The sequence below is a fragment of the Myxine glutinosa genome, chromosome 1 (assembly GCF_964187855.1).
Source record: "Myxine glutinosa chromosome 1, kmMyxGlut1.1, whole genome shotgun sequence".
Taxonomy (NCBI): domain Eukaryota; kingdom Metazoa; phylum Chordata; class Myxini; order Myxiniformes; family Myxinidae; genus Myxine; species Myxine glutinosa.
Genome location: NC_136261.1, coordinates 92893361 through 92915483, shown reverse-complemented (window position 1 = coordinate 92915483; position 22123 = coordinate 92893361). Strand labels below are relative to the sequence as shown.

The 22123-nt window shown below is 46.0% G+C and overlaps 1 protein-coding gene across 2 annotated transcripts in view; it reads right to left on the bottom strand.

Annotated features, from left to right (window-relative positions):
• The window catches only part of LOC137412847 (immunoglobulin-like domain-containing receptor 1), a 102996-nt gene extending 81670 nt beyond the window's left edge, over positions 1–21326 (bottom strand). Inside the window, exon 1 of one of the 2 annotated variants that reach the window (XM_068098175.2) lies at positions 21103–21326. In XM_068098175.2, coding sequence (XP_067954276.2) covers positions 21103–21157 — 55 coding nt within the window. In that variant the 5' untranslated portion in view covers positions 21158–21326. The remainder of the gene's footprint in view (positions 1–21102) is intronic. The other variant, XM_068098176.2, reaches the window with a different exon arrangement.
• Positions 21327–22123: the final 797 nt, after the last annotated feature.

The window sequence follows — 22123 nt, the reverse complement described above, 5'->3', positions numbered from 1 at the left end:
GGGCGTCAGGGTTTAGTCCAGGTTTTTTCAGAATGGGGGTAACAGCAGCAATTTTGAGGGATGGTGGGACGATGCCTGTAGACAGGGAGGAGTTTATTGTTGCAATGATAAGTGGAGAGAGAGCAGGAAGGGAGGCCTTGACAAAGCTGGAGGGGATGGGGTCAAGAGTGCAGGTGGCAGTTTTCATTCCGATGAGGAGTTCAGAGAGGTCAGTAGGGGAGACTGGGGAGAATTGAGACAGGGGATGGCAGGATAAGGGGGGGCAGGTGGTTTGAGGGGGAGCGGGTGCGGCGGTGGTCAAGCTGTTGTAGATGTTTTCAATTTTGCGTTGGAAGAATGAAAGGAAGGAGATGCAGTTGTCTATTGTGAATGACTGGGTGGTGGTGTTCAGGGGGCTGAGGAGTTTGTTTATTGTAGAGAAGAGTGCTTTTGGGTTTCCGGAGCCAGAGTGGATAATTTGAGAGTAGTAGGCGGAGCGGGCGCGGGAGAGGGCATCTTTATAGTGTTGTATGTGGTCCTTGTAGGCCTGGGAGTAAACTGTGAGACCTGTTTTATTGCGGAGTCTTTCAAGTTGGCGAGCACGAGTTTTCATCAGGCGGAGTTCAGGGGTAAACCAGGGAGCAGAATGGGTGAAAGAAACTGTTTTGGTTTTTATAGGCGCAAGTTGGTCAAGGCAGGAGGAGAGAGTGTGGTTGTAGTAGTCAGTGAGGTCAGAAGGGGTGTGGAGGTCAACGAAGGGAGAAGTGGACATTTTTTCAGAGAGGGTCGATGAGAATGAGGTAGGTGAAAGAGCGTTTAGCTTACGGAAGTTGATAGTGCGATAATGCCTTGGTGCTGGGGTGGGGATGTTGATGGTCAGAGTGATGGCGAGGTGGTCAGAGAGAGTGAGGTCAGAGCCAGAGAGATGGTGCAAAATTAGTCCAGTAGAGCAGACAAGGTCCAAAATGTGACCACGGTTATGGGTAGGAAAGTTGACATGTTGAGAGAGGTTAAAGCAGGTGAGTAAATCAGTGAAGTCAGTGGTTAGCGTGGAGTCAGTGGAGTCCATGTGGATATTGAAATCACCAAGGAGGAGGATTGAGGGGGAGAGGGAACAGAGCTGGGTCAGAAAGTAGGAGAGGTCAGACAGGAATGATGGGTGTGGTTTGGGAGGGCGGTAGACGACAGCCATGACTGACTGTGTGTGACCAGAGAGTTTAAAAGCCAGGTGTTCAAATGATGGAGCAGATGAGATAGATGAGGTTGGTCTTGATGTCTTGTCGGTGAATAACGGCAATTCCACCACCTCGGCCCTCCGAGCGTGGTTTATTGATGTAAGAATATCCATTGGGTGTGGTGAGGTTGAGCGTGTCGTAGTCCAGTGGTTGTTGCCAGGTCTCAGTGAGACAGAGAAAGTCCAGTTTATTTTCCAGGATGTAGTCGTTCAGGATGAGGCATTTGTTGTTGAGGGACCGGGTATTGAACAGGGTGAGCTTGATGTTGTTTTGTACGGCGGGTATGAATCCAGGTGATTTGGCCAGGGTTCGCAGACAGGAGGTGCGATTTTGTGCGTTGTTGTGACCAGGTGTGTTGGGACGATGAGTGGGAGTGTGCTGAGCCGACCAAAGGATGGGGATGGAGTGACCTGATTGTAAATAAACAAACTTACGACCGGAGCCACGGTGAATGTACCTGGGTCGACGCAGGAGTCCATTCGATTTGATTGCAGAGATGCATGATGGGGTGGAGTGGGTTTTAAGCAGGAGAAGCCTTTCGGCGGAGTACCGCAGAGCCATGCCAGCAGGAGCGAAGGGACGAGCACGAGGCCAAGGGTGAGGAAGCGAAACAATCGTCACAACCCACGGGAGTGGGCCCGAGGAAACAGCGAAGGAGCCGAGCAGGTGAAGCCAGGAGCAGAGCCGGGACCATGCAGAGGGCAGACAGGAGCGAAGAGACGAGCACGAGGCCAAGGTTGAGGAGGCAAAGCGGCAAATGCAGCGGCAAACGACCGCCGCCGCTAATCAAGATCACGGCGGCAAACCGCCACCACCGCCGCTGCAAACAATGGGCACAACCCACGAGAGTGAGTCCAAGGAAACAGCGAAGGAGCCGAGCAGGTGAAGCCAGGAGCAGCAGAGCAGAGCCGGGACCGTGCAGAGGAAGACTCAACACAACACAACACACATTACACATGTGTGTGTGTTTCTACTAGGCAGCGGGGAGGTACCGTACAAGCAAGATGGTGGGGGCGCTTTAGGCTGTGGTGCCCGCAGTCCCAAAAACAAGTCGCCCGACTTACGACTTCTTTACCGCCCCTCCCCCCCCCCCACCCCTCTTTACCTCTTGGCCCGTGACAGCCAAACGGCTCCTTACGCTGTCGTCCCGCCGGGGCGGGTGGGGGGGGGGGGGGATCTCCACACACCAGGCTCAAACGCCTCAGGCTTCCACACAGCCTCACAGGTCGCCGGAGGTCTCATACCCCAGGGCACCCAAACACACTCCCACCACCGACGATCTCCCAATTTCCAGACACCACTGGCTGCCAAGGGCAATTACCACAGAGGGAGCCGCAGTCACCGCTCCTCCAGAGCTTGATCCGTACCTCCGGACACACACACCTTCCCCACCCACAAAATCCACAAAAACATTTCCTACCCCGCTGCCATTCAAATCTCAACAACATATTTCCAGAGAAGATGTTACACAAAGAGTTGCCATGGCCTGCCATTGTGAAATCCCATTTTCATGTGTTTCCCATTTCCAAACACATTTCAATCATCATTCTTCCACAATTCAATTTCCATCCTCACAAAAACACAACACCTTTACGCATAAACAAACGCCAACCACAAGACACTGTGTGGCACACGTTCCAATCCCCTCTCTGGCCATGCCATCACTCTCACCCACCCCATACTCCAAATTCCATGTCCCAATTTCTAAAAGCAAGTACTGAACCCCTGAGACAGTTCACATCAAGGCACTTAACTTTACCTTGATGTACAGGCAGTTGCAGGTTGGTCGGGCCCAAGAGTGTCATCCACCCTACCGAATCCCCAAATTTATCCCATTGGGCCTGTCAAATTTCACCAAATTTCCTTTTTTCCCCCCAGTACTGGCAAGTATGTGGATCCACCTCCTCTGGTGCTCTTTACTAAACTACTGCATTTGGCTACGACAGCACCGCACCTCTACCGTGCAAGGGCCATTGGGAGAAGCTGAGCAGCCGAAACGCCAACATGGCCCGTGAGTGTCCATAAGGGTGCGACCCACCATCCATCCTTCGGCCCCCCCTGCGAGGAACACGGTTGCACTATCCCCAGCTGCCCAATGTGGTGAGCACCTGCTGCCAACTTTACCATTCCCAAAACCTCGGACCTGGGGGAAACAGTTGCAGTGCGTGGCATCCTCATTACGTCCCCTGCACCGCTCACATCCCCCAGTCCATACAACTGCAGCCCCCAGTGCCCACCCACACTTGACCACGCCAAGGTCTAGCAGCCAGCCATGCTCCACCAGGAGACTCACCCAGAAGACAGGATCCACACACCTCGGACACGTACAGCACCACGTTGACCCCCAGACTACCCAACGACATCACCACAACCCAGTGTCCCAAATATTGGCGGTCGCCCCCGTAGCCAATTGAAGGCTGTGTCCTTCTACTCTATCAATTTTTATCCCAGCCTCCAACACTTTGGTTGAACACACCTGGATCAATAATGGTGCCACTGTGCAGTGTCCACCATAACCTCACAAAATCCACCCTTAAATTTACATCTAACCCTCAGATTACCCATGCCAAATATTTTTCACAACTCACTAATTTCACCAAAGAAGGGTGCTTCTCCATACTCCTGCCAGCCAAGCATGGCGCATATGCTCGACTCGTTACAAATTTCCAGATTCCATCCCATAGCTCTCTTCCCAAGCAGAGAGTCCACAAAGCACAACAGAACATCTGTGGAAGATCATTCTCACACTATCATGTTCCACAGATGCTCCAATGGTTGTCCGGTGGGCTATATCCATTCCTGTCCATGCGGTTCGACCTGCGTCCATAGACCAGCACAGCATGGCAGGTCACCACATGCTGGCTGTCCCAGAGTCTCAGGGAGAGGCTGTCAGGCCGCATTCCCGGGCGGTCACCACATCAGTCCCATGTTGGCAGTCCATGGTGCTGCCACCAAAGCACGACCCACAACACCTCCCCCTAGTGGTCCTCATTATTCACCATCCTAGGTACCTGAGAAACCACCTCTGACCCCCCCTCCCCCCCCCTGCCCCACCGGAGGTCTTAACCCCCACCAGGGTCCTGCTGGCCCAAGACACTCGCTCGGGCTGCGCCCCAATGGACAAGGGACACCACACTCCACCAGACCCCCTGTGGGGCCCAGGTCATACCATGACACCCATGGTCAGTCCCTACGTCCCAATCCTGCCAGCACAGCCCCCCCAGCAGGCTGGCATAACTCAATTTCCAAGTGGGGAAATTTCCCACGAGGCCAACCCCAATGACCTCTCCTGGTCTGAATTCCACAGCCCGGGGACCAATTCCCTCCAAGGCTGTGCCAAATCAAACTGCCATTTAAATTTACATTTCTTTTTAATGATTTTGGCCTCGTGTGCCCAATAACCGCAGCTGCAGGTGACAATCCCTTCCTCGGATTGTTCTGCCCCTCCCTGCAGCTGTTCCACATTCTCTACGGGGACCAGATTTTACGAGGCTCTATCTCCTGACTCTTCCATATCCGAATCCAGCTCGGAGCCAAAACAACCACCCTGCTGGGTATTCAATTTTGGAGCCTCCTGTACCCAATTGGTGTTTGTGGTGAGGGTCCCCTCAGTCACCTTAACCTCATTAACAGACCGACTCACCTCATCTACCAGGCTCTGTTAGACCTGAGCAACTTCTTCCTCGATGGTATTGTCCGAGGTGTCCAGCCGCTGTGTCAAATCATTATTTCCATTATCCCCAATCACTTCTGGGCCCAACAGGCCTTCATCCATAAATACCTGGTCCGGTTCCGTTACACGGACCCCCAAGATTGTTACCATTGTTGCTCTGCACCACCACCCTGGTGCTGCATGGGTTCAAATTCTTTCCCCCATTGGTGTATTCTGGCATCCACACCAGCCCGACAAACTTCCAGGCCTTCCTCAGTCAAACATTCCCCATTTAAATTTTCCCCATTTACTTCCACACATGGTGCTTAAATTTTTCCTCTCCTGTGCCCACAGCACATCAGCTTGGGTATCTCACTCTTCCACTGTCACTGTTAATTCCCCCCATTTAGATTCAATTCTGCCACCCATGGCTTCTGCTCCTGTGCCTCAAGTCCATCAGACTGGGTCACATCCTTTTCAATTTCCAATGCCATCTCTTCCCCTGCTCCTTTGCCAATATGTTCCCCCAGGTCTTGTGTTATTCCCTCAATGTTTCCTTCCAATCGCTCAGTACCTCCCCTTATTTCATTCCCTTGTTCATTCATTTGTTCGTTCATTCCCTCTATCTTCCCTTCCAATCCATCAATTTTATTTTCCATTTCTTTAATTTGTCCCTTCAATTCCCCCTTCAATGCATCAATTTTTGCAGTTTGAGCATTAATTTGCTCACTCATTCCCCTCATTTCATTATTTTGTTCATCTATTTTGTTTAGCATTCCCTTCATTTCATTCTTCATTTCTCCCATCTATTCCCCATTTTAATTTATATCCCCTTTTATTTCCCTCATTTCGTTACTCATTCCCTTCATATCTCCCCTTATTTGTTCAGCCAATCGTTCCATTAAGCTTTGCATCCAGGCCTGGTCTTGTTATCGCGGCTGTTCCCATTGTTCCCCGCTCCCCCATGAGGGAGGGGGGGGGGTGGACTAACGCTTGGGACGGGGGAGGTTTCACTCCTAACACCATAATTCCCCTATATCTGGCTCACTTCCAGAGCCTTCAGCATCCCCAACCCATTCTTCCATATCACTCACCCCCTCCATCCGCTGTGAGGAAGTAGTTCTCCCGCGCAAGTATTTATTTTACCTCAGAAAGAAAATTTAAATTTAGCGACGCGCTGTTTGCGCCCTTCCCAACACCAATCAACTATTAAAAATTTTATCGCCTCAGTACTATGAAAAATTTAGCTTCCAATCCTGCACTCTTGACACCAATTTGTTCCAGAGGGTTCAAATCCCACTCAACAACATTTGGCGTGCGATTCCCCAGGTGAACACCACGGGAATCATGAATGGCCAAAAGCAAGCTTTAACTTGAAGGCGATGATCAAATGCGGATTTTACTATATGCGCCGGAGGAAGAAAGGAAAGAAGAGGAAGTTGAAGAGCTTACCTGTGGTCCCGCCGGCAATTCCCTAACCTGCAGAAAATAAACTCACATGAAAACGGATCTGCAAATGTACAGAAAATAACGAAAGGATTTATTAAAACGGATGCCGATAACAAGAAACGCAACGGTAAAACTAAGTTCCTAAACGGGATCCTCCACACCAGACTTAAACACAGACAAAGGGATAAAATAACGTTGGAAAATTTAAAAAATGTGTTGTTTATCGTGCACTTAGCTCTGATCAGTTTGGGGGGGGGGGCTGGGGGGGTCTCGCCAGGAATCACCAAGGCCCCAGAGGTCCGTGCGCAGGAACACACCGAGTAGGCCTCGATGCGCCCTTGTTCACTAGGCCTCGATACGCCCTTGTTCACTAGACCGCGTCACGCTGCAGCGGCAAGCCACACATCGTTTCGCCTACAAAACTCTGCACGTCTCCCGGTGGCGTCTCCGACCACGGATGGTCCAATCGCTTCCTGGAGTCCGCCGTCCAAACACGATCGCTCGTGAGGTCCAGAACGAGAACAGGCACAAGAGCGCGAGGGAGAAGAACAAGGGAGCCAGAGGCAAAAAATGTCCGTCCGAGAGTTCTTTTAACGTCGGGTCGTGACGTCATCGGCGCTTATCCACCAATGCCCGCAGGCCACCACCACCTCGTCCAGCTCTCCACCAATAAGCGTGCTGCTTCTTGCTCGCCTTTCACTCTGCCAATCAGTCAGTGCCTTCTTGCTCCGCCCTTCTCTCTGCCAATCAGAAGCCCTGGCCAATCACGGCTCCTCGAGGCATGTCTTCACGGATCTTTCATCCTATGCATCCTTTCCAGTCGGGGTAATCAGCTCAAGTGCGTCATCTGGGTTCCGGTTAGTTTTATTATTTAGTGTGGTTTAATTAACTGGCATTTCCTGCGCTACTGTCTATGGTGCGGTGCCATAAGGGACAAAGGATAGATCACTGAGGTTTGACGAACAGGGGAATTAACATAATCCCGATAAGCAGTTAACATGCCCCATTCCTCGTAATTTGGACAATTATACAACTTCATCCGACATTCGAGCTAAATAGGTCCTCTACTTATTACATGGTGGTGGTGCTTCTTCTTCACGATAGTTGGAGCAAGATACCTACACAAATCTACCTGACTCTACATATCACTACTCCACCGACATAACAATATATATATATATATACTGTATATATATATATATATATATATATATATATATATATATATATATATATTGTTACCGATCGCGGTTTAGATGGTATGATGGGCCGAGCGGATGGTCCAACCGCGACCGTTACAGGATCCCTGACTCACCCGATTCACCCAGAACCTTGGCCGTATCGCACCGCAGCTGTCCAATCTGGGAAAAGACTAAAACGACGCAATGCAAAGAGGAAAAGGAATAAAACGAGAAGACGTACAGACGAGTAATGGGATTTATTATTTACACAAGCAAAAAGGAGCAGTCACGTTTATTTACAACACATAAGACGCAGGTGACACAGTGCAAATACTAGCTTACCTACAGACTTAACTTATTCCCAGGACAGAACAAACAAAGACACTGACTCACGCGGGGAATTGCAGAGTGGATTGCTGGAAGGAGGTGTGTGGCTGGAGGGGGGGGGGGGGGGGGGGACGGCACGGAGCTGGCTGGAGCTTGATCCCGCACGGGACGTCGGGCTGGACCTCGACGGCCGCTGATGCCACCGGGCCTGTCGTGTGCGCGGGATCACGGGTCGGAGCTGCTTGGTGGAGCCGATGCGCTGGTGGGGGGGTCTGGCGTGACGGGTTCTCTCCTCCTTACGCGCTCTTGCTCTGATGACCCAGCTCTTTTTCGTCCCTCCTTGTCTCAACTCAAAGTGCATCTCCTCTGGGAACACCCCCGCCGTGGGTTATATAGGCCCCGCCCCTCAACCTTTGCGAACCTCCCCCAAACGTTCTCTCCCCGCCCTCTCAAGCCAAACCCCTTGTTCATGGTTGGTCGAGTGGGGCTGGCTCACTCCTCCCCTCTCTGACGAGGTGGGGACCCGCCTTTCTTCCCCAACCCTGCCTCGTGGTCAATGGCGGATGAAGGGAAAACCGCCCAACATGCAGTTGGCAATGCGAATTCCAATTGACGAAAAGGGGGGAATGGAAGTGTTGGGAGTGGGAATGAAGGGAATCTATGCCTTTCACTGGTGCAATGGAGTATTTCAATTAATGGGAGACACAGCCTTACTCTAAAAACACATAATAAGAGATAACTATCAAACAGAGGTATTCTATTATTTGGCTGACGTGTATGCTTGTGGACTAATTATGGGATGCCCCTTCACCTTTACACAGCTCCGGAGGTAGGGGGGCGCAGAATAAACAATAATAATAATTTACACAATAAAAAATATATACAGTCCTCATATCCGCAACAATATATATATATATATATATATATATATATATATATATATATATATACTGAAACGCAAAAGAAACTTACCACCTTTGAAACCTTTAAATATCAACAATAACACTGCGTGTAGTAAATGTGTGAACTTATTTGTGGACAATAGTGTCCTCACTGTCAGACAAAACGGTCACGGATGGTCACTTGAACCTTCAATGGTCACTACATAGCACAGCTGTTGAACAGCCGTTTTGACTGTCAGTGATTAGCCAAGGGGTAAGGGATGATTTTAATGAGCTGCACGTGATGTCTTGATATTGGCTTTAAAAAGGCCAGTGCAAAATGGGCATTTCAATCAACATGCCATGATTGTCAAGGGATCAACGGCAGCGTGCCCTGGGCATGCTGCAAGGCGGAATGAGCTACCGTGAGGTGGCACGTCGCCTTGGCTGTTCACACCAGACGATATCGGCCCTGGTAGACAGAGACACCCTCCACAACTCTGCAGATGACAGACCTCGATCAGGGAGGCCAAGAGTCACCACTGCAAGGCAGGACAGGCAGATGGTCCGAAGTCACCTGCGGGATCGATTCCGTCCAGCATCCCGCACTGCGGCAGAAACTCCGGGGCATGCAAACCCACGGATCTCCAATGATACTGCACGAAGACGACTGCATGACTATGGTCTGACTGCCAGAAGACCATACAGAGGCCCCGTGATGACGGCTGCCCATCGCCGCAACCGACAGAGATGGTGCCAGCAGCATCAGCGGTGGACCTTGCCGCAGTGGAACGAGGTCGCTTTCAGCGATGAGTCAAGGTTCTCTGTGGACAGTCCTGATGGGCGTGAGCGTGTCTGGAGAAGAACTGGCGAGCGATATGCCGATTGTTGCGTGCGTCAAGCCAACAGGTGGGGTGGCCCAAGTGTGATGGTGTGGGCCGCCATATCAGGCCGGTACAGGACGCCACTGGTGGTTGTGGATGGGAATCTTAACGCCCAGCGGTATGTGGATAACATCCTGCAACCTCATCTGCTGCCATTCCTGCGAGACCACCCAGAACTGAGAACCTTTCAGCATGACAACGCTCGTCCCCATGCTGCTCGCTTTACCACTGCATTTCTCCAAGGCGAGAACATCAACACCATGCAGTGGCCTGCGCTCTCCCCTGACCTGAATCCCATAGAGCACCTGTGGGATGAGCTTGGGAGACGCGTAGTTGGCAGGGCCAGGACACGGGCAGAGCTGCTTCAGACATTGAGGACTGAGTGGGACAGAATCCAGCAGCAATCCATCCAAAGACTGGTAGGCAGTATACGCCGACGATGCACTGACTGTATCCAAAACAATGGTGGCCACACACGCTATTGAAAGGGGACTGACATTGCACCCTGTGCTGTTCTGTACTGTAGAACAAACTGATGAGATGGTGTATCTTGGTCAAAAACTTGACATGTCATCAATAAAATGCCAATGTTTCAATTAGCAATTGTTGGTTTGTTTTATTTTGAACTGTTATAATTTTATTACATTTCAAACAAGTGATGTTTCTTTTGCGTTTTCGGTCTTTTTGAAGTTGGTCAAAATGGTCAAATTTTTCGGTCAAAATGCCCATTTTGCACTGGCCTTTTTAAAGCCAATATCAAGACATCACGTGCAGCTCATTAAAATCATCCCGTACCCCTTGGCTAATCACTGACAGTCAAAACGGCTGTTCAACAGCTGTGCTATGTAGTGACCATTGAAGGTTCAAGTGACCATCCGTGACCGTTTTGTCTGACAGTGAGGACACTATTGTCCACAAATAAGTTCACACATTTACTACACGCAGTGTTATTGTTGATATTTAAAGGTTTCAAAGGTGGTAAGTTTCTTTTGCGTTTCAGTATGTATGTATATATATATATATATATATATATATATATATATATATATATATATATATATATATATATATATATGGTTTTGCATCATATTTGCATATATTTGCATATATGCATTGCATATTTGCATATATGCATCAACGAGGTTTTGCAGGGCGCTTCGCGTATAAAGCGCCTTAAAATCGCGAATAACGCCTTGATCCATCGGCTGAATCAGCGATGTGGTGTTCGGCGGCAAGAACTCTATCTGCACACCATCATACGATAGATCAACTGCATGGCCTCCAGCATTGTCCATGATCAGAACCACTTTGAATTCGAGGCCTTTCTCTGCCAGATAAAGCTTCACCTCCGGTATAAAGCACTGATGCAACCAATCAGATGTAAGAACTTTAGTCATCCAGGCCTTAGTGTTGTGCATCCAGGAAACTGGCAACACATTCTTATTTCTGTTTTTGAGAGCCCTTGGGTTTTTTGACTTATAAATAAGACCTGGCTTAATCATAAAACCCGCAGCATTCCCACACATAATTACCGTTACACGATCTTTTTGGGCCTTGAATCCGGGGGCTTTGGCTTCGTCCTTCATAATAAAAGTGCGAGACGGCATCCTTTTCCAGAATAGGCCCGTTTCATCCATGTTGAAGACTTGTTCGGGCCTATAGCCCCCTTCCTCGATGAGCGTTTTAAATGTGTTATTCACATATTCTTCAACTCCAGCTTTATCCGCAGAGGCAGCTTCCCCATGCAGAGGAACGCTCCTAAGTCCAAAGCGCTTCTGAAACTTATCAAACCAGCCCTTGCTGGCACTGAATGTGGTTTGTTTGGTGGGAGAAGCACTCGATGGTCCTGCTTCTGCATTGTCGTCCTCGTCCTCCTCGTCGCCGTCGTGATCGTCACCACTTTCAGCAAAACGATCGTGAAGTTTCTTGGCCTTTGTGCGGATGGTGTTGGTATCCAGCGAGATATCCTTCCTCCTGCAGTCGCTGATCCACAGGGCCAATGCAGACTCCATCCTTACAATGGCCTTATTGTGGGACGTTACCACCCTCTTCGCAGTCTTGTTAAAAGACACTGCTGCTGTCGTCCTGATATTCTTTTCGTCCTTCTTAATGTACCGGACCGAAGATTCATTGATGCCGTAATGGCAGCCTACAGCCGCGAAGCTTCTCCCTTGCTTTAACATGTCGAGAAGTTGCACTTTTTCAACGATGGTTAGCATCTTCCTCTGCCGCTTAGGTTCAGTGCCAGATACCTTAGAAGGTGCAGAACGTTTGGGCGGCATTGTAGGGGTTGAAATAAATTTAAAACTTTTACATATAAATCACACAAACACAACACGGCAGAGTAACACTACGAGTAGCGATCGCACGTCGATGTGAAATGGACAAGGCGAGATGCTGAATGCATGCTATGCGCGGGAGATACAGAGAATGATGCTATGGTCGCTGAGCCAATCAGAGCCCAGGATACAGAACACCATGCTCTGGTTGGTCGCCTCTAATCCATCAGCCAGTCGCGTGCCGTGTACGATCTCACGTGGGTAACTAGCGCAAGTGGAAGCTGCCGCATCTGCGTTTTCCATACGCACAACTCTTTGTCTCTTTATCTACTCTTCTACTGTACACTATGTACAGTATTTTATTTCTGGTAATATGTTTTAATTACTGTATTTTTCTTATTTTTTTACGTTTTTAAAATTTTTAGGCTAGAAAATGCTTATTTTACCACAAAAAAATTTAAAATAATAGTATATAAAAATACATTTATACCGCAAAATCCCGCGATATAGCGAAAAATCTGCGATATAAAATTAGATATGTAAGAGTTAAAAATCCGCGATACAGTGAGGCCGCGAAAGGTGAACCGCGATATAGCGAGGGATGACTGTGTATATATATATATATATATATATATATATATATATATATATATATATATATATATATATACATATATATACATATACATATATATACATATATATTGTTACGGATCCGGGGGACGGCACTCCTGTTAGCAAGGGGGGGTTAATCCCCTTGTCCTGTTAAGCTGGCCGTCCGACCGGTCCTGGTACCTGTGACGCTCTTTTGTGGGGTGGGATTGATCAGGGTTATTGGTCCAGGTATTATCCCGAATACCTTTATCAATCCCTCCGCAAAACAGGGAGACAAGTACCGCTCGAACCACGGACAAGATGGTATTTGCCGAGCGGTTTAGCAATTCGCGGTTCGAGCCGTTATCAATGGACTAAACCCGATTATAAGCGGTTCGGCCAAATTGTGCCACAGATATTCAATAGGGAAAACACGAAGACGATCGGACGAGGGAAACCAAAGTAAGGAGGAACAAATATGATTTATTATACACAATTAATTAAAGAGGAAAGGAAAGGAAGAGAACATACAGGTAGAGGAAATAAAAGTAGGACAGAGCAAGCTTATACAGGCTTAACTTATCAAACGCCCCAGACAATACAGACAGACTTACACGGGTGGGAGAATGGCAATGGTAGGAATCTGGAAGAGGGACACGGTCCAAGGAGCTGGCGGGCAGGAAGGTCCGGGGCCGGTGGCAAGACGTTGAGGTCCCGTTCGAACGTCCATGCTCCGGTTCAGCGGCGAAAAGCGGCCGGCAGCTCCGTGTCTCGTTCACGCATGGATAATGTGAATATCTGCCCGGTATTGTCGCCGTCAACGGACCCAACTCTCCTGCCTCACAACTCTGCCATGCTCATCTGTGCTCCTCTCTCATGCTCATCGGTGCTCCTCTCTCCCTTCTCACGCGTCTGCCAAAGCAGTCCCCTGCAGTCGCTTTTATCACTCGTGGCCGTATCAAGCCGCGGGCTGCGAGGGCACGCCTACTGGGTCGCTCACCGCGGTGCTGGTTGGCTGGTTAAGGCTGGCTGACTCCACCTCCGATGACGAGTTGATGCCACGCCCGTGATCCGGTGGCTCCTCCCCTTTTTCCTGTTCTTGGCCTCCTGCGCAATGGAGTTTTGGCTGCTGCCAACGACGTACCACAATTTGGAGGGAGAGCAAATGGATCGAATGGGGCCTATCTTATTTGATTAATGCAACGTAGAGTCAAACTACTGGGAACACAGCCTTACCTGAAACACATAGTAATTAAATAACTATGAAGAGGGCCTATGGTTCGCTATGTGTTGTGATGTGGACTAACTAGGGAACGACCTTTGACCTTTACAAGAAATGGAGGTATTTACACAAAGAGAATTATTTACAAAGGGTATATTTACAACACTTTACACAGTGCAGGGTTCTCAAAACCCCAACAATATATATATATATATATATATATATATATATATATATATATATATATATATATATATATATATATATATATATATATATATATATATATATTGTTGCGGATATGGGATTTGGCCTCCATCCATATCCGCTTGTAAATATTCCCCTATTTCCCCAATACTCCCCAACTATCCCCAATCCCCCATTCCCTAGTCCCATTGTCTGTAAACAACACTCTGTAGAACCGACCTTCCCCTTTTTCCCCCATTAAATGTCGTGCCCAGGTTCACCGCATCTCACGTAGACAACTATAGGACATCTTGCTAGTTATTCTTAGTCTATGTCAGTTAAGGACTCGTTTCCATTAATTCTGACTCTTCGTTGCACCAGAATGTGATTGTATGGCACCAGTAGTGAGTTTAGGACCTCCCCATACCTCCTCCCATCTTCCTCATGAAACTACAACAACAACAACAACTACAACCACAGCGGGGGCGGCGCGGCGGCGGTGCGGGGAGTGGGCGTCCTCACTCCGGCTCGGTTAGCCGCCATTGCCCATGTGCTCCAGGTCACCTCCAGGTTACGGGGTTACCACGAAGGGGCTGACTGTCGGCCCCTCGTCAAGGGCGGAGCCCGGTAACCCCCCGCACCCAATAAGAAGCAACGGGCCAATTCCATCTGGGGCGGAGCTAACGAGCCGAGGGCGTGTCACTCCCCGCTGGATATACGCAGCCACTTACCGGACGTGACGTGAGATGCGCCCCCAGCTTGAAGAGAACCAGACCACCACCTCCAGCGCGACGATACCTCCCTGCATCTTTTGGACCACGCTATCCTGTCCCTGAGCCAAGGTGCACCTTGTGCTGTCCATCGACTACCTGCCCTTCCTTGCCATCAATCCCTGTGTGAGTCAGTCTTGTCCCGTTTATCTGTGGTCTGTCGGGAATAAGATAAGTGTGTCTAAGTGCCTACCTTCCTATGCTGTACCTCTTGTCCTTGTAATCTCAACGTTCTGCATACCAATATTATAACCTCCTCTGGAGGTCTTGAGAACTGTACCCCTGGTGTCGTGTCATTTAAACCCAGCCGTTGTGTCCTTTCCTCAATTGATTTAGCATAGCGCAATTTGGCCAACGTTCGAGTGGAATCGGGTAAACTGTGCAGACGCGGTCATACCAAACCGCTCGGTAAACTAACATCCAAAACCGCGTCTGTAACAATATATATATATATATATATATATATATATATATATATATATATATATATATATATATATATATATATATATATATATATATATACATATATACATATATATGATATCATTTTGAATTATCAATACAGATTTTATCGATATTAATCAGTTAAAGCTGCATATGCATTGACTGTAGAAATAACAAAGAAACGATGATATTGAGTTTTGAAGATTTGAGATCTGCACCTGCTCCATATTTCAGGAGCGCAACAAGAGCTGGTTCTATGCGATGGAGATGTTGGAGTCCATGGGGCGGAAATATGGAGCAGGTGTCGATCTCAAATCTTCACAACTTTGTGAACTTTGTCACAATCCAATGTAGGCCTGTTCCTATGGAAATCATTTTCATTTCAGCTTCATTCTCCCTTCCCCAACCCCCTCCCTCATCCTCAATGATAATTCCTTTTTCTTTTCTTAATTTTCTAATTATCCTTTTGCCAATCATCGATTCGCACCTGATAATTTTGAAGCACAAGTACCCATCCTAATGATGGGAAAGGTTTAAGTTAACCTATCAGGTTAAATTATTTTAATGGACTTTCAACCAGGTTAATTGTGTTGCACTCTTGGTTTCATTCAAAATTAAAAGCTCAGAGCTACTTGTACCACCCACCGTGAAATGGTGCTGTAACATCGAACGAGGGCAAATATAGCTATTTTTAATTGTGTGTTATGCCAGTAAGATTTGTATTAAATCTACTTCCACATTATTCATGCCTGTTCTCCTGTCATTTCAAAAGTCAATGGTGTGCTTTGCCTGCGTGTGCAACTTTTCAATCGCAGCACGGGAAGCAGCCACCGTAAACTGGAGACGGACGCTATATTACTAGAGTAAAATCAGACAAAAACTGCTACTGTGGTTTAGCTGGTTGACATGTCTGGAATAATGTAAATGTACAAAAAAAAGATTTTTGTTTTTGGTTTCGACCAGCATTATGGGTAAACAAACTCTAATTAGATAAAGTTATCAAGTGACTCATTGATGCACACTCAAAGTTATTTTGACCAGAGTGGCTTTTTGTCTTCATTTACAATTACAGAGAGATCAACTTCTAGGTAAGCATCAGCAAACAGAGTTGAAAACTGAGTTTTCATAGGAAATGAGTCTGGTGGCACTGCATATATTAAAGCCTGGGCCTTTTGAAATTTATACTTGGTGCCAAATAGTGTTGATGCTGTGTGTGGAATAAATAAAATATCTACATTAATCCACAATTTGATCTTGCTGAGGGAGAGATGTTTATGGATGATTACTCTGCTAAAGTTATAAATTTAACAACGACAGAGCATTTAACATAGCAAGGCCTCACTGTGGTGTGTAGATTACAATAGATCTGTCAATGCATACAATATATAATAACAATCTTCTTTAACAACCACAATTATTCCCACTTTCTTGTGTGGTTGACCGAGGAAAACTTGGTCCAAGACTTTCACGAACTGGCTAGCCAGGTCCGACATTCAATTAAGGTTCGGGAAGGAATTTTTAATTTGGCCAGGGTGCTGGCGATAGCTTGCCTACTCTTTGTGAATGATACGGTGGGCTAGCACCTTTGCTAATTAGCATTAGCATTAGCATTATCACCAACATTAGCATTAGCATTAGTACCAACATTAGCACCAACATTAGCACCAACATTAGCATTAGCACAAACATTAGCATTAGCTTTAGCATTAGCATTAGCAACATTAGCATTAGCATTAGCACCAACATTAGCATTAGCATTAGCACATTAGCACATTAGCATTAGCACCAACATTAGCATTAGCATTAGCATTAGCATTAGCACCTTTGCTAATTAGCATTAGCATTAGCATTAGCATTAGCATTAGCACCAACATTAGCATTAGCATTAGCACCAACATTAGCACCAACATTAGCACCAACATTAGCATTAGCACAAACATTAGCATTAGCATTAGCATTAGCAACATTAGCATTAGCATTAGCAACATTAGCATTAGCACAAAACATTAGCATTAGCATTAGCACATTAGCACATTAACATTAGCACCAACATTAGCATTAGCATTAGCATTAGCACCTTTGCTAATTAGCATTAGCATTAGCATTAGCATTAGCACCAACATTAGCATTAGCATTAGCACCAACATTAGCACCAACATTAGCACCAACATTAGCACCAACATTAGCACCAACATTAGCATTAGCACAAACATTAGCATTAGCATTAGCAACATTAGCATTAGCATTAGCATTAGCAACATTAGCATTAGCATTAGCACAAAACATTAGCATTAGCATTAGCACATTAGCACATTAGCATTAGCACCAACATTAGCATTAGCATTAGCATTAGTAGCACCTTTGCTAATTAGCATTAGCATTAGCATTAGCACCAACATTAGCATTAGCATTAGCACCAACATTAGCACCAACATTAGCACCAACATTAGCATTAGCATTAGCACCTTTGCTAATTAGCATTAGCATTAGCATTAGCACATTAGCACATTAGCATTAGCACCAACATTAGCATTAGCACATTAGCACATTAGCATTAGCACCAACATTAGCATTAGCATTAGCACATTAGCATTAGCACCAACATTAGCATTAGCATTAGCACCTTTGCTAATTAGCATTAGCATTAGCATTAGCACCAACATTAGCATTAGCAGTCTTTAATGTCCACCAACATTAGCGGTGGGCCAGCAGATGGGACACCCGTTTAACATCCATCCAAGGGATGACACACACATTGATGATTCACGCTGCCTGTAAAACACTGGGATTCAAACCTCGGCTCGACTGCCATAGAGGTGAGTAACTCTGGGTCATCCTGCCAGCCCTAAGGATAAAATACACTACATGGCCAAAAGTATGTGGACACCCGAACATCACACCCGTATGTGCTCGTCGAAAATCTCATTCCAAAATCAAGGGCATTAATATATAGAGTTGGTCCCCCCCTTTGCTGCTATAACAGCCTCCACTCTTCTGGGAAGGCTTTCCACTAGATGTTGGAACATTGCTATGGGGATTTGCTTCCATTCAGCCATAAGAGCATTAGTGAGGTCGGGCACTGATGTTGGGCGATTAGGCCTGGCTCACAGTCGGTGTTCCAATTCATCCCAAAGGTGTTCGATGGGGTTGGGGTCAGGGCTCTGGGCCGGTCAGTCAAGTTCTTCAACACCGATCTCAACAAAACATTTCTGTATGGACTTTGCTTTGTGCATGGGTGCATAGTCATGCTGAAACAGGAAAGGGCCTTCTCCAAACCGTTTCCACAATGTTGAAAGCACACAATCATTTAGAATGTCATTTTATGCTGTTGCGTTAAGATTTCCCTTCACTGGAACTAAGGAGCCTAGCCCGAACCATGAAAAACAGCCCCAGAACCATTATTCCTCCTCCACCAATCTTTACAGTTGGCACTATGCATTCGGGCAGGTAGCATTCTCCAGGCATCCACCAAACCCAGATTCATCCGTCGGACTGCGGGATGGTGCAGCATGATTCAACACTCCAGAGAACGCGTTTCCACTGCTCCAGAGTCCAATGGTGGAGAGCTTTACACCACTCCAGCCGACGCTTGGCATTGCACATGGTGATCTTAAGCTTGTGTGCGGCTGCTCGACCATGGAAACCCATTTCATGAAGCTCCCGACGAACAGTTGTTGTGCTGACGTTGCTTCCAGAGGCAGTTTGGAACTCGGTAGTGAGTGTTGCAACCGAGGACAGACGATTTTTACGCGCGATGCACTTCAGCACTCGGCGGTCCCATTCTGTGAGCTTGTGTGGCCTACCACTTCGCGGCTGAGCTGTTGTTGCTCCTAAACGTTTCCACTTCACAATAACAGCACTTGCAGTTAAGTGGGGCAGCTCTAGCAGGTCAGAAATTTGATGATCTGACTTGTTGAAAAGGTGGAATCCTATGATGGTGCCATGTTGAGTCACTGAGCTCTTCAGTATGGCCCATTCCACTGCCAATGTTTGCCTATGGAGATTGCATGGCTGTGTGCTTGACTATATGTACCTGTCAGCAATTAGTGCGGTTGAAACAGCCGAATACACCAATTAGAAGGGGTGTCCGCATACTTTTGGCAATGTAGTTATATATACCGGCATATCTACATTTGTTGGGCAGAAGGGATGGTCCATAGGTAGAATATGGTAAGTAGCATATTACACTTGTATTGAATATCTGTCAGAGGCAAGTCGTATAGTTAAACGTGCACCGAGGAGGCGGTGAATTTAAACCTTAAAGCAAATTAGGGTAACATTGTTACATAAAACCTTCTATAACAAACGAGGCCAGATGGAGAACTTGTGGCACCCGGCACTTTAAAAGGCCATATCACGGGTTATTTGGCCGGGGGACCACAGGCCATGACGGTGAGTTGAGCAGTAGAGCCATGGTTTAGGGTGGAACAGTTTTGAAGGGTCCGCCACACAGGATGGGACAGCTCGTTCGATGGCACCACCCATAAACACCGGCAGTCAGTGATCATCAACATGATTTTCCATGACCATCAAAATTGATTGCTTTTCCATGACCATAAAGACACGGGGTTGGATTTTTGACAGAATTTGCTTATACGTTCCGAAACCATTATTCAGTCACAGACAACTGTGTGTAGCACTTTCAAGAGTTCGATCATTGGACTCATTAAGCGTTGTATCTGAGAAGAATGATATTTTAAATTGGGTTTGCAGTAAAATATATGAATGAACGTGTACAAAACCACTGGGCCACGTCTGTTATGTGGGAGTATATCTCGTAACAGATAACAGATAATTGCTTCATGTTGATGTATTAATAAAATAAAATAATGCACCGATTCTAAAATTCTAAAATTGTCATTTTTCATCTGATGGACTTAAAAGTTGAACAGGATTTGCATATTAAGTCACTGAATTGGGAAGCCAACTATTTTTGAGGTCAAATGCCAAAGATCAATTAAAGGTCAAAGTTCTAAAATCATCAATTTTCATCTGAAAATTTTCCAATGTTCATCGTATCAATTAGAAAATTAAACAGCGACTGCATAGTGCCTCACTGAATTGGAAAAGCAACTACTTTTGAGGTCAAAAGGCCAAGGGTCAATTCAAGATCAAACTTATAAAACCATCAAATTTCATTTGGATAATTGACCATTTTCATCGTATTAACTAGTGAATTAAACAGCGACTGCATAGTGCATCGCTGAATTGGGAATCCAACTATTTTGAGGTCAAAAGGTCAAAGGTTTTATGTCCCTGTTGTCTATTATTGTTGCGATTCCCTCTCTCTCCTCCTCCTCTTGTCTCACGCCCCCTTTATTATATGATCTATGTGTTAGCTCTTACACGAGCCTCGACTTCGTATAAACTTAGTATTTGGACGAAACTTGTTGGACAGGTTGTGTGTGTGACAAGGAAGAATCGATTCGATTTTGGTGAAGATCTGAATATGGATTCGGATATGAGAGTTATTTAATTTTTAGAGTGATTCTTCACCGTTGAGTGATATGGCCAACCAGGCGGAGGTATGCTCTCTACTGAGTGTCGTTGTAATTGTTTTTGTGCTCCCAAACTTGCTCTCGCACATTTGCCATTCAGCAATGGCCATCTATTTATTATGTACGCATCTGGAGGGGAATTTAAATTGAGCAAATAAAAAAATGAAATAAAGGAAGGGAAGACGATATAGAATTAGAATGAAGGAGATGGGGTGTGTTTGAGTGCGAGATTGGAAAAGTTTAGCAGAATGGTCATAAAAGATAACAGGCTCCATGGAGAATGCGGGAATAAGGAAGGGATTAATAAATATTCTCCATTTCCGCACTGACGGCACCTAAATGATTTAATCATCATCAATAACAATAACATATAAATATCAAAACATAGGACCACAGTTCATAAACAAGAATAAACAATCACTAATCAGGATGCACAAGTACAACGTCACAACACTTATTGGTCAAGAGAAGCACATAGTTATACTTATAGTAAAACACCAACAAAGGTACAGTTCTACCTGTCCAGCAGATGAGAGTGACCACGCAAAGCACGCTGGACTCCATCATTTTCATAGTTGAGAATAAATCCCAGAGTATTAATGAAAACCTACGATTTTACATGTTATCAAACGCTAATCTATATAACTATCAAACGCTTTCAACAGAAACAACGCTGCCTGTTTCGCCGGAAATGTCCCTGAGCACAAAAGGCAACTTCCGGGATATCTCACCTGTCGACCACAGAACTTCCTGTCACGGGATCGGTCCCTGAGCATCGCTTGGACTTTACACCCATTTGATAATAATATGAGTGTGAATATGAGATCTGAAATCGGACGTGAAAGTGATAGTTTGATTCAAGGACTTTTTGTAAAAGTTTATTGTTTTCTCACTAAAAACCAATTAATGACAACTTTCATAATGCTGTCATGTCACGTCTGTGAAAATTCATCAGTGATTTTAAAATTGCACAGATGATAAAACAAGAAAGACGTCGGGCAGAGCACAATACTTACAAATCCACCGCCCCCTCTCTCCCCCCTCCCCCAGAAAAAATGTTGCCACGGATACATCAAATTGTCCATTTCATTACTATTAAAATCAATGATCTTAATCATAGCTTTGCTCAATCAAGTTAAAATTGATAATTTTTCAGATAAAAATTGATTATTTTAGGAGGTTGACCTTGATTTGACCTTTGACCTTTTGACCTCAAAAATGTTATTTTCCCAATTCAGTGATGCACAATGTAATTTTATTCAATCTCCAGGTTAATGGGATGAAAATTGATAATTCTTCAGATGTAAATTGATGATTTTAGAAGTTTGACCTTGAGTTGACCTTTGACCTTTTGACCTCAAAGTTATTTTCCCAATTCAGTGATTCACGATGTAATGTCTTCAATCTCCAGGTCAATCAGATGAAAATCGATACTTTTAAAGATGAAAATTGATGACATTCGAAGTTTTACCTTGAGTTGACCTTTGACCTTTTGACCTCAAAAAAGTTGTTTTCCATTTCAGTGATGCACTGTGTAAT